The sequence below is a fragment of the Perognathus longimembris genome, chromosome 2 (genome assembly GCF_023159225.1).
Source record: "Perognathus longimembris pacificus isolate PPM17 chromosome 2, ASM2315922v1, whole genome shotgun sequence".
In the NCBI taxonomy this organism is placed as follows: Eukaryota; Metazoa; Chordata; class Mammalia; order Rodentia; family Heteromyidae; genus Perognathus; species Perognathus longimembris.
The window spans coordinates 74,711,477-74,723,490 of record NC_063162.1 but is presented as its reverse complement, the minus strand read 5'-3'; the positions used below and the strand labels follow the sequence as shown (position 1 = coordinate 74,723,490).

Sequence of the window (12,014 nt, the reverse complement as noted above, 5' to 3'; positions counted from 1 at the left end):
GAGAAACACAGAGGTGCATGTTGTGGCTGCCCTGCACACAGACTGCCCTGGTCCCTCCCGAGCTTTCACTTTGCATCCACTTTTGGCATTTCTGCAGGCTGGAGTGGCCCCAAGGCCTTGGACATGCTAGGCAAGTGCTTGCCCCCAGCTCACATTGGGGGGGTCCTTTTCCAAAGTAGAGCCCTTTGAGCATGTTTTCCAAGACTTGCCTTTTCCAGCTCTTAAGTAGAAACCTAAGTACACTGGGAAAAAAAGCACAGAGCCCTGTCTCACCAGGCTGAGCAGTGTGGCACCACAGAGGGCATGCCACTGCTTAGCCTTCGTGGCCATGTAAGTAGTGAAGACCTCTGGAGAAAACAACCACAAGCCACATTCCCCACTTAGCCCTGCTAAGAACTCCAGGAAGTAGGTGAGGTGGCTCCCCAGAGATAGATCTGGAAGCTTCCCTACCTCAGGAGTCTAGCAGATATTCAGCAAGTGGAATCATTCTCCCACAGGACTGTCCGCTGGATATCAGTATTCCCGCCAGTCACTCTGCAGTCTGAAAGGGAGTCCCAAGTTTCAGTCATGACTTCATGAGTAACCCATTTCTCTTTGTAAACTACTTTTTCAGGAGGCTATAAGAACCAAATGATAATATTAGCTAACATTTAAAATTGTTTTTAAACATTTAACACATAGACCTTTTCTGGGGGCTGGGAATATGGCTTAGTGGTAGAGTGCTCTCCTAGCACACATGAATCCCTGGGTTTGATTCCTCGGGACCACAAGCAGAAAAAGCTGGAAGTGGCACTTTGGCTCAAGTGGTAGAAGGGTAGCTTTGAGCAAAATAAGCTCAAGGACTGCCCAGGCCCTGAGTTCAAGCCCCAGGACTGGCAAAACAAAAAAACAAAAATCCTTTTTCTGAACAGTTGACATCTAATATTTCCTGCCATCTCTATTTTGTGTTTCTTTTACTTTCTAACAAATTTTTGTTACCTTCTAGCAGTATTTGGGTCTAGGTTGGCTACGCAGTTGCTCTACCACTTGAACTATGACCCCCATCCCTTTTTGTTTTCATTAGTTTTCAAGTGTTTTACCTGAGCCAGCCTAGATCACCATCTTTGTACTTAAGATTTCTACATAGCTGGGATTACATCTGTGATCACCATGGCCTGATTTTTCCATTGAGATTGAGTTTCCTAGCTTTTTACTGGAGTAGGCCAGCGTCAAACCACTGTCTTCTGACTGCTACCTCCCTATAGTAGCTGGGATTGCAGGCATGTGCCACCACAACTGGCTGGTATCCCCTTTGTGCAGAAGACAGAATGAAGCTTAGGGAATTTACATAGCTGTGCCCCACCACCCCCCAATCTGGTGAGAGATTGAGCTAGGGTCCAGCTCAAGCCCACAGTATGTAACAAGGTGAGGAGAGGAGTTGAGGCACACTAGATGAAATTGTCTCCTACTATTCCTTTTCCAGTACGGGAAGGTACTTGCATTTCAGAGCGAGCAACTCAGCAAGCATGCGGTGCGGCTAATAGTCTTCTTAAGACACTGGCAATGATGATGAGTTCCAGGCCCACCAAGACACAGCTAGATCCTGTCTCAAAAATAGACACAAAAGCAAACTAACTATACACACATGATTGGGACATGGTCTTGTGGACCCAACAGCCAGATTTGCTCTGTGGCTCCCACCCCACTGCCACAGCTGAAAGCTATTGAGCTGTTGGCATCTATGGATGTCCTCATGATTTTAAGTAACTTGGACTTTGAAATGCTAGAAAAGTCTATTATAACATTCCAGAGGGTGAGACAAAGTCCAAAGAAATTGGGCAAAAGAACCAGTTTACTATAATTTGGTAGAAAAAATGACATTAATGAAAAGATAGAAAGTGCTCCTCTTTTGCATATGCATCATCTAGTTTTTTATTAATAAATAGTGTAGTCCTCATCATGGAAGGTAACATGGGAATATTTTGAAGTTCAAGGAACCTTGGGAAATGTCTGACTTAATGCTGTTCTCTTCAGCTAGGAGGTGAAATTCTGAGTGATTAAGTGACTTTCCAAAAGCCATATAGCTGATGTAGCTGATTAGGATTTCTGCCAGGCCCAGGTGCCCTGACAGGTGCAGGGACTCAAACCGAGCCCCCCCATCTCTGCTTGTCAGCCTGCACCCTGTGGCTGCACAGCTCAACTACGGCCAATGTTGCCTCTGCAGATAACGAAAAGATGCTGGCGGATTATGGGGCGACCTTTGTCACTGCATGGAGGAACACACACAACTACCGGGTGTGGAACAGCAACAGACACCCCGCACTCGCCGAGATCAACCCCAAGTAGGAACCATGGAGGGAGGGAGGGTGTACCCAGAGAGCCCTGCAATCACTAGGTCAACCCCAGACCCCAACTAGGTACCTCTGGGTGGGAGGGGAGGGCGTACCCAGAATGTTCCCTCACCAGTACTACCCATTGTGCAGCCATTTAAGAGCAGCCTCTGGGTTGTAAGAAGACCATACAGCCTGAGGATCTCCTTCTGTGCACACTTGTTACACAAAAAAAGCACACAGCTTCTGTCTGGTGTATGTATCTGTATGCTCCTGAGTGTGAATACCACAGATTGAAGGTGAACTGTTGGATGTCTACATGCAAGAAACTTCTTTTCTAACTTAAAAGAAAAAAATATTCATGTTACAAGCATACACTTGATTTTTCACTGGATTTAAACATGAATTAGCTCAGTACTGACTGCCATGTTTATGTTTAGAGCGGGCTGGCCCTAGCATGGTCGCCCTATACGCATGCATACACACTTTCCCTATAAGGTGCAGTCACCACACCTGGCCTTAGCAGACACCAGTGATGCCAACTGGATGTAAATAAAACAGCACCAAACAGCACAGGCCATTCTAGCAACACAAAAGGAAGAAGCCAAGTTGTCTCCCTCCCCAAGCACAGGCCTGCAATCTAAGGCATTTGGAGGGGGACTGTTTACTAGGAGACAAGGGTGGGGGGCAGTGATCAGAAACCGGGGGCTCCCTGTTCGCCATCTAGCCACTGTTCTGGTGCTTTTCACTTAATCCAGCACTACAGAGACAAAGCTGGAATGGGTTTATTCACTTCTGTCATGGAGCTTGAACTCAGGGCCCAGGTACTGTTCCTCAGCTCTTTCAATCAAGGTTAGCACTGTCACTTTAAGCCACAGTTCTACTTCTAGTTTCTGGTGGTTAAATGGAGATAAGAGTCCCACAGACTTTCCTGCCTAGGCTAGCTTTGAACCACAATCCTCACATCTCAGGCTCCTGAGTATGTAAGATTACAGGTGTGAGCCACCAGTGCCCCACTAGAAGGTACATTTTGAGTTACTTTTCTACCTACAAGGCTTGTGCTGATCCACTAAGGAATCTTCGCCCATTTATAAGGTGAACCATAGCCTAGGACCATAGCCTAGATCTGTGACTTCCTGACTGTCCCACCCCAAACCCAGAGAAGTGGGAACACAGAGCAGCTTTATCACAGCAACCTGTGCATGCATGCAGTTTTACATGGAAGAAACAAGCTCCAGTGAGCCTTCCAGTGGGTCTGGGCTCAAGGGAGCAGGAGCTATCTGGAAGATCACAGCTCTAGGCAGAGAGCCATCTCATCCAGCCAGCTCCGACCCCACGTGGGAGCACCTCTCCCCACATGCTCAGCCAGGAGCTGTGGGCAGTAACCCCCATGGCTGCACTGAAGCTACTGAGCCTAAGCTCATGCTTTGTTTTACAGCCACCCGTTCCAAGGGCAGTACTCAGTGGCAGACATGAAGTTAAGATTCTCGCAGTGAGTACCTGGAGGCAATGGTCACCCACCGCTCACAGAAACCTTCTGGGAACTTGATGCTTCTATAGTTTTTTGGAAGTGCATGATGCAGAGTTGAAGCTGCTGTGGTGGGGAGGGCTGTGGTGTTCAGGAAGGTGCTGTTAGCCGGGCTGTCTGCCTGTCTGTCAATCTGTGTGGTCACTTGACCATCCAACCTCCTCACTTTTGGCTCATCTCTGTCCATTAAGTTCTGAAGATCTGCATGCTTCAATTCATAAGTTTACTCACAGATACTGAATAACTTAGCTTCTTGGTGCAAGTTTGGGACAGTCACAGAGGTGTGCACATGTGTGTATAAGTCTGTTGTCAGTTGCATTGACACTCCTTTCCCCTCCTCAGCTCTGTTCAGAACAGTGAGCGTGGCAAGAGAATTGGGAACGCTGTGGTCACGACCAGCCGGAACGTCGTGCAGACGGGAAAGGCTGTTGGTAAGGCCCTGGGCTGAGGCCCCCATCCCTGCACTCCAGTTTCAATGTGTACCAAGTGGTGGGGGGCTCTGTATAACACACAACACAAGAGGATTTAAAAATATCAGTCTTATTTCAAAACTTAACATCCTACAAATTTCATGTGAGCTCCTTTTCGCATTTCCCGCCCTGCCGAGGGCCCATGTGTAGCCAAGACTCATAGTACAGTGGGCATTAGGGGGTGCTGTTTCTAAAGTAAGAAAATGGATGGCCAGGCGTAGAGCTCCTGCCTATAATTCCAGCATGGGGGAGATGGAGACAGGGAGGCACACAGATTCCAGGCCAGCCTGGGCTGTGTAGGAAAGAGAAGGTGAGCACCAGTATTGGGAAGACAGATCTGATAGAAGGATGAAGGAAAAATAAATAAATCCAGGGGTCAGGTGTGGTGGCTCTTGCTTATAATCAAGAGGCAAAGGTTGGCAGGATTGTGGCTTGAGGTCAACCCAGGCAAACAAAGTTGGCAAGGTCCCCATCTCTGCCAACAAGCTGGGCATGGCGACACATACCTGTCTGTGCTCCTAGCTCTGTGGAATGTATAGGGAAAAGGCTCATGACCCAAGGCTAGTCTGTGCAAAAGTATAGGATACTATCTGAAAAATAAAACAAAAGAGGCACTGTGGCTCAAGAGGTAGAGTGTCTGCCTACCATACATGAAGACTTGAATTTGAGGAGCTGGGGATACGGCCTAGTGGCAAGAGAGCTTGCCTCGTATACATGAGGCCCTGGGTTCGATTCCCCAGCACCACATATACAGAAAACGGCCAGAAGTGGCGCTGTGGCTCAAGTGGCAGAGTGCTAGCCTTGAGCAAAAGGAAGCCAGGGACAGTGCTCAGGCCCTGAGTCCAAGGCCCAGGACTGGCCAAAAAAACAAAACAAAACAAAAAAAAACTTGAGTTTGAGTCTCAGTAGTACCAGACACTAAGCTGAGTAGCTATGTGTGTAAGCACTTGTGTGCATGTGAGTTGGTGTTTACAGGGCCTGGGGTGGAGGGACACAGTTCTGCGTGCTGTGCTGCGGCTGTGCGGATTCCATGTCCTCTTCAGCCACGCTAGAACTCCAGCTTTCTAGAAGACATTCCCATGGGTGGGGGCTACGGTGAATTAGAAGGTTAGGAGCATCCAGGGCTTTGGTGAGCAGCGTAGTCCCTGCCAGTCTCAAGCTGTGCGGCATGGTATGGGAAGTGGCTGGCTTCCCTCAGCAGCACCAGCGCTCACCGCGGCCTCTCGCTTCCTTCCCAGGCCAGTCCGTGGGAGGCGCCTTCTCCAGCGCCAAGACAGCCGTGTCTTCCTGGCTGTCGGCCTTCGGCACCTCGTCCCCCCAAAGTCTCCCCGAGCCCCACAGCCAAGACGGTGGGAAGCCCTGAGCTGGGACATGGTCTGTGTAGCCTTGTCAGGTGTGGGGTGCCCGTTACCTACACCTCCAGACCCCTTCCTCTGCCACAGGCCCACAGCAGGACTGCTGGGTGGCAGCGGCAGCTGGGGCGGAGCACTGGCTGGGAAGAGGGACAGCACTGGACAAGAGACGCACGGCGTCCAGGCCAGGCTGGGCTTCAGTGGACTCCTCTTATCTCCTTCTGAGCCTGATTAAAACACAGCGAACCTTCTAGTGAGTTCTACATTCTGAGATTGTACGTTTGTTTATGTCAGCAAAGTTTTTACCTATGTATATTTTGTTCTATTTTACTGTCAGAATATCTGGATGATGGTTGTAATTTATATGTACAAAAATTAAGTTATATTCCTGTTTCAGTTTCTCTGAGGTTGGCCCTAGTACGTGCTGAGGTGAGGGCCGGGTGGCCTACCTTGTTTTCACCTCCCCTGGGACCATGAAGACCAGAGAGGGCTTGAAGCTGGGGTGCCCTGTTTCAGTCCTTGTTCTTTGCTGACTGGATTGCTCTGAGGCAATGGGAGGGGAGCCTAGTGCAGAGGAGGCTAGGGGGCGGAGGATTGTGTCCAAGGCCAGGTTGGGGCTGTAGGATTGAACTTCAGAGCCTGCTGTCCAGCACTTGGTCTTCAACACCGTGTTAAAACAAGAGCTTTGGGTTGGGAATGTGGCTTAGTGGTAGAGTGCTTGCACGAAGCCCTGGGTTCGATTCCTCAGCACCACAGGAACAAAAAAAGCCGTAAGTTGGCGCTGTGGCTCCAGTGGTAGTGTGCTAGCCTTGAGCAAAAAGAAGCCAGGGACAGTGCTCAGGCCCTGAGTCCAAGCCCCAGGACTGGCCAAAACAAACCCAGAACTTTGCTTCCGCCTCCCCCAGGGAATCTGCTTGGTTGGTGTGGACAGAGCGGTAGGCTTCTGGGTGATTGTGCAGAAAGCTGTGCCAAGCATGCTGCCTTCGTCCCTCAGTCCTCCACAAGGCGCTTCCTGCCCCTCCCGAATCCATAACTAGAAATCTCATCCCAGCTCACAGGTGGAATGCAGGAGGCGAGAGGCCAGCCGCAGGTTGCCATGGTTGCCTGCTGGGTAAAGGGCATCCTGCCATGTTGGCCTCTGCTGGTTTTGCCCGGCAGCTAGTGTTTGCCACACTTAGTGCCCACTGCAGGCTGCAGTTGGTGGATGTGTGGTGGCTCAGGGAGTGCTTGCTGCGAGCAGCCGCCTTCTCAGTGACAGACACATGTGGAGGAGACAGTGAGGAACATCCCATGCACTGTCAGTACTGGGGACATGGGCATTGATGGCCGATTGGACTTGATTTCCCTGGCGAAATGTTTGTTTATAAATCTGTAAAGAAGGCACATGGAAAGCACAGAGCATGCTCTAAATATCCCGAAACTTTCTAACTGATGTTTCCACACAGTTCACCAAATCTCAGAGCATACTTCTGTTTGAGCATACCTTGAGATTCAGTGAGGACAAACTACAAGACTTAAACTGGGAACCCCATTAATTTACTTCAGCCAGGAAAGTTAGCCTCAGGAAACATATGTGAAGGAAGTATTAGCAAAACAACCCTTAAAAGGTATGTTAATCAATGGGACTATAAATAATTAATTCTAAAGCCAAGTATGATAGTACATACCTGTAATCCATCTTAGCACTTGGGAATCCCCCCACCCCCACCCCCCACGCATACACTGGTCCTGAGGCTTGAACTCAGGACCTGGACTGGCTTCAAAATGCAACCCTCAGACCTCAGTCTCCTGAGTAGCTAGGATTACAGGCATAACCCCCCCTCCCCACACACACACACACACACACACACACACACACACACACACACACACACACACAGAAAAACAAAACAGAATACTAAAGCAAAATAAATGTCATGTAACTTCTGCAGTGGACCCTGAGGTGCGGCTTGGGCTCTTTTGAGCCTGCTGCGGCCTGTTCCTGGCCGCCCCTGGGCTCCAGCCACACCAGCTAACGGCTGAGGCCACAGCTGCACGGCACCACCACTGTGCCACAGGAGGGGAATTCTTTTTGTCTTTAGATAATTTTTGAGACAGGCCATGTTACCCAGCTGGTCTTAAGCCCTCAGTCCTGTTGCCTCTTCTGCCCAAGTAACTGAGATTACAGGCACATACCACTGGGCCTGGCCTAGGTATATATTGTCATTGAACTTTCTAGTTAAAATTTAACTGGCTTTCAGCACTAAGCCTAGAATAAAGCACTTTTGCCATAGAAATTGTCAGAAGTCTGTGCCAGTTCTGGGGTGTTAGTGTCAGAAAGGGGCACAGGTGTTTCTGGGTTGCTGGCCCGTGACAAGCTTCCGTGTGAGGTGGCTGAGCTCTGCTAGGCCAGGTTGTAGTGCATCTCCAGCAAAGGTGTGGCAGGAATTGCCAAGTCCTTGTGTCTGACAGCTGAGTGCCCACCGCTCGTGCTGGAGGAGCTAGGGCTGGCCGGCCGCCTCTGCTTCCTGGGCACAGTCCATCTGCAGCCTGGCCAACTTAGCCAGGACCCTGGCGTACAGTGACAGTGGCATGGGTAAAGGAGGACTTACAGCTGGCTGAGTCCTTGTCACCCAGGCAGAGCTCACAGGACCAGTGTGGTCTGTCCTCGAGTCCATGAGTGATTGCAACCACGTGTGCTTTCCCTTTAAGAAACAGTGGCCGTTGTCATTGGCAGTGAAGGAGACTCCGTGCTGTCCAGGTTGTGGTTCTGAGAACAGGTACTGCAGACCATGGGCAGGTGCTGAGGTAGCATTTAATCTGCTAAAGGTTATAAGAATTCTTCTGGAAAGAAGTTCCCATTTTAATCTGCCAGGTCCACGTTTCCCAGTGGAGCAGGGCATTGCCTCCTGGTGGAACCCTTGGGTTAGGTTTTGTGTTCTGTGGAGAAGTTTTGCACAAATGAGAGCCAGTGGTTCCTTGGGTCCAGGGCTGCTGACAAGCCTAGGGGTCCTTGGGCACCGGAGGCCAGGCAGGGCAGCAGTGGCCACCCACAGGACGGTGCCAGTTCTCCCGAAGTGGTGGCAACCCTGGAGGACATGCCCCATGGGACTACTCAGCCTTCCTGTGTTTCCACCCTGTCCCCCGAGAGCCTTCACCATGACAGGGCCACAGACATGACGTCAGCCCTCACAGCACACCTGCCACAGACTCTTCTCATTCCATGATTCCCCCATTCCACAGATAGTCGTCAAGAACGTGTGCCTATGTCCTTCCATGGAAGGGGCTGGCGCACATGGCCACTTTTTGGCCTGACCCGTGTCCACACTGCACTCACCCAGTGCGCATGTCTGAGAGGCTGCGCATATTTTGTAAAACTAAATGCATTTGTATTTCTGTCCTGTTGAGAAGTTTACCTTTCTACATAAAGATATAGAAACTCTGTATTTAGATCATGATCGGGGCTTCACATCCAACTCTTGCTGAGTGTCATACCCACGACCTGCTGCTCAGATTATTTTGTGTGTAATATATAAACATTTGAACCTTTTGATCAGGTACTGAGCCTGGAAAGGCCATTGACATTTTCAGAATGCTCCAGTGAAATACTGCCTCATTTCTTAAAAGGGTACGATTTCATAGCAGAAGACCCAGACTGAGTGTTCCTTAAGAAGCATTTGATGAGTGAGCTAGTGAAGGCACTTGGTAGGGACAAGTGTCACTTAGGTATTGGGAAGACAGCTTCCACAAGCTGCTGTCAGAAGTGTCTGAGAAGATATGGCCGTGGCATCTCCTCATCAGAAGGCACTCACACTCCCTCTTGGCTCTAGAGCTTTTATCATTTGTACCACTTGTTTCTGCCATGCTTGGTTTTTTAAAATGATAAATCACATTTGATCACATTGAATTGTAAAACTCTTACTATAACTTTAAGAAAAAGCATTAATAAAATGACCATCTGCCCCGGAATTTCCTGGATTGTGTGTGGTCTGTGGCCAGCTTGGTGACCAGATGCCAGCCCTGGGGTGCACTGTGTGGTCACTGCCCTCAGCTCCTGGGCCCCACAGGGCACTGAGGAGGCTGGTTGGGCCATGTCTCCTTCCACCACTGGTGGTGTCCTCAGACAGCTTGGACTCCAGGTGGGCCCTGGCAGCTCTGAGGACTCCAGCAGTGTCATCTGTATCCCCTCGTGTGCTATCTGGCACCTGCTGGACAGCTTCACCGGGAGCTGAGCTATGCTGCCATTCATGCCTAGGGAGGAGTTGCCTGCTGTCGTTCTGGTGCACTGGGGTGCAGTTCTGATTCCCTTAACATCCAGGAGCGTGGGCTGGAGTCAGTTCTGTCTTGAGCCACAGGACTGGGGGAGGGGAAGTCCCATCACCAGACTCTTCCCCTGGCACAACAGGGCTGCTTTGTGATTTCTGGGCTTGATTCCACCCACACCTGCCTCAGGAGGTCACGAATGTGCCCACACAGGACTTGGGGTGTGCAAATCCATGTGTCCCTGGATGGGCTACACTCCTGGAACACAAAGTGTGGACTGTGGGAATGGGAGAAGGGCATGGCTGAGGTTGATGGTGGTGTACATTAGACTTATTGGAATTTCCATATGAACAACTGAGAACTGCTGGCTGCAGTGGTGCCTAACTGCATTCTCAGGTGCTAGGGAAGTGGGGACAGTTTGGGGAGTTTGAGGCCAGCCAGCCTGAGCCATGTAGTCTGAGAATGTTGAGTGAAAACTTCTGGAGGTGGGGCCTTACAGGAGGTGGTTAGGTTACTGAGGCTCTGACCTCAGAGGAAAATATTCTCATGAGGCCCTGGTGAGTGTTCAAGACCTCTCTTCTGCTGTTGTTGGCACATGACCTCACACATGTACTGGCCATTACAATGCCTGTGCCACAGGGAACCTCACCATTTAGCAAAGCTGATGTCAGCGCCATCACCCCTAGCCTCCAGAACTAAGCAGAAATCTCCTTATAAAAATTTTCAGAAAGTAGTGTCTGGGTACAGTGGGGCCCACCTGTCCTTCCTAGCCACACAACATGGGCAAGTGGAGGACTGTGGCTCAGATGGGCCAGAGCATAAAATGAGGCCGTCTTGCAAATAACCAGCATCAAAATGGGATGGCAGTGTGGCTCAAGTGGTACAGTGCCTCCCTACTGGAGTTCAATCTCCGGTACCAAGAGAAAAGAGAACAGCTTGCTCCGTGCACGCAGCTGTGGGCTGTTGCCAGTCATATGCATGATGTTTACCGTGATGGAGCTGTTCAAGCAATCCTGTGACTACAGTTGTGAGGTGAAGAGGAAGCAGCCACAGAAATAGCATCATGCAGGGAGGAGGGCCCACAAGCTCGTTTCTTCTTCCTAGGTGTTTCCTCGGCTTCTCACCTGGTGCCAAGAACATGGGAGTGTTAGCTGCATTAGGGTGACTTGCTATGGCAATCCATCGCTTGCTTTTAAACAGTCCCTGTTGGTGAAGAAGGCATGTGTGGGATCCAAGCACAGCAAAAGGCAGTGAAATGCAGAGGTCAGGGCCCATGGCAATTTAGCCAGGCAGACACATCTTTCCTTTTGTGCTCTTTCTACACTCCCATGGCTGTGGTGATGGCTCTAAAGGACCTGCTTGGGCACTGTAAGGATCTTGAGGACAGGCATCCTGGCACACAGCAGGCATTCAAAGAACAGTGTGACCCACACAAAGCATTCCTTTCCTATGTGAGGGCTTGTGGTTATGTGTGACCAACGTGCCAGCGTTATATTACACAGCAAAAGCAACTCTGGAGGCAAAAGAACACTTTGCATTCATTCAAGCTCTTCCTGCTGTACCAATCCTTGGTGAACTGTAAAGGATCTTGAGAGCCACAGAAGTAGGCTATAGGTAAGAAAAAAACTGCATGCCCAAGGGAGCCCAGCTGACCAAATCTCTCATCTGGCTACCCAGCAGTTCCAGAAAGTTCTATCCATCTGCATAATTACCTAAGCCTTCTGAAGAGAGCAGTGGCAGACTCAGACTCAGGGAAATGGTCCTACGTCCTCCAAAAAGATGAACAGCTTCTGGGCCTTCGCCGTGAGCAAGAAAGTAAGAGTTCTAGACAGTCCCAATGGTGAGGTCTATACTCCTAATTACTCAGGGGGCTGAGACCTGAGATTTAAGCTTTGAAGATAGCCCAGGCAGCAAAGTCTGATACTTTTATCACCAGTTAACCATCAAAAAGTTCCAGCCAGGCACAAGTGGTTCACGGCTATAATCTTAACTACCCAGGAAGTTGCTATGTGAGAATTGCAGTTCAAAGCCAGCCTCAACATGAAAGTCCATGAGACTCTTGCAATTAACCACCAGAAAACCAAAAGTGGCACTGTGGCTCAAAGTGGTAAGG

At 49.9% G+C, this 12,014-nt stretch overlaps 1 protein-coding gene across 2 annotated transcripts in view; it reads left to right on the top strand.

Moving 5' to 3' along the window:
- Positions 1-6,426, top strand: part of Avl9 (AVL9 cell migration associated) — a 31,841-nt gene extending 25,415 nt beyond the window's left edge. For both annotated transcript variants that reach the window (XM_048339506.1, XM_048339505.1), the window contains exons 13-16: positions 2,204-2,321; positions 3,748-3,801; positions 4,180-4,268; positions 5,546-6,426. In XM_048339506.1, the coding sequence (XP_048195463.1) occupies positions 2,204-2,321; positions 3,748-3,801; positions 4,180-4,268; positions 5,546-5,670 (386 nt within the window). In that variant the 3' untranslated portion in view covers positions 5,671-6,426. The remainder of the gene's footprint in view (positions 1-2,203; positions 2,322-3,747; positions 3,802-4,179; positions 4,269-5,545) is intronic.
- The last annotated feature ends 5,588 nt before the right edge of the window (positions 6,427-12,014 follow it).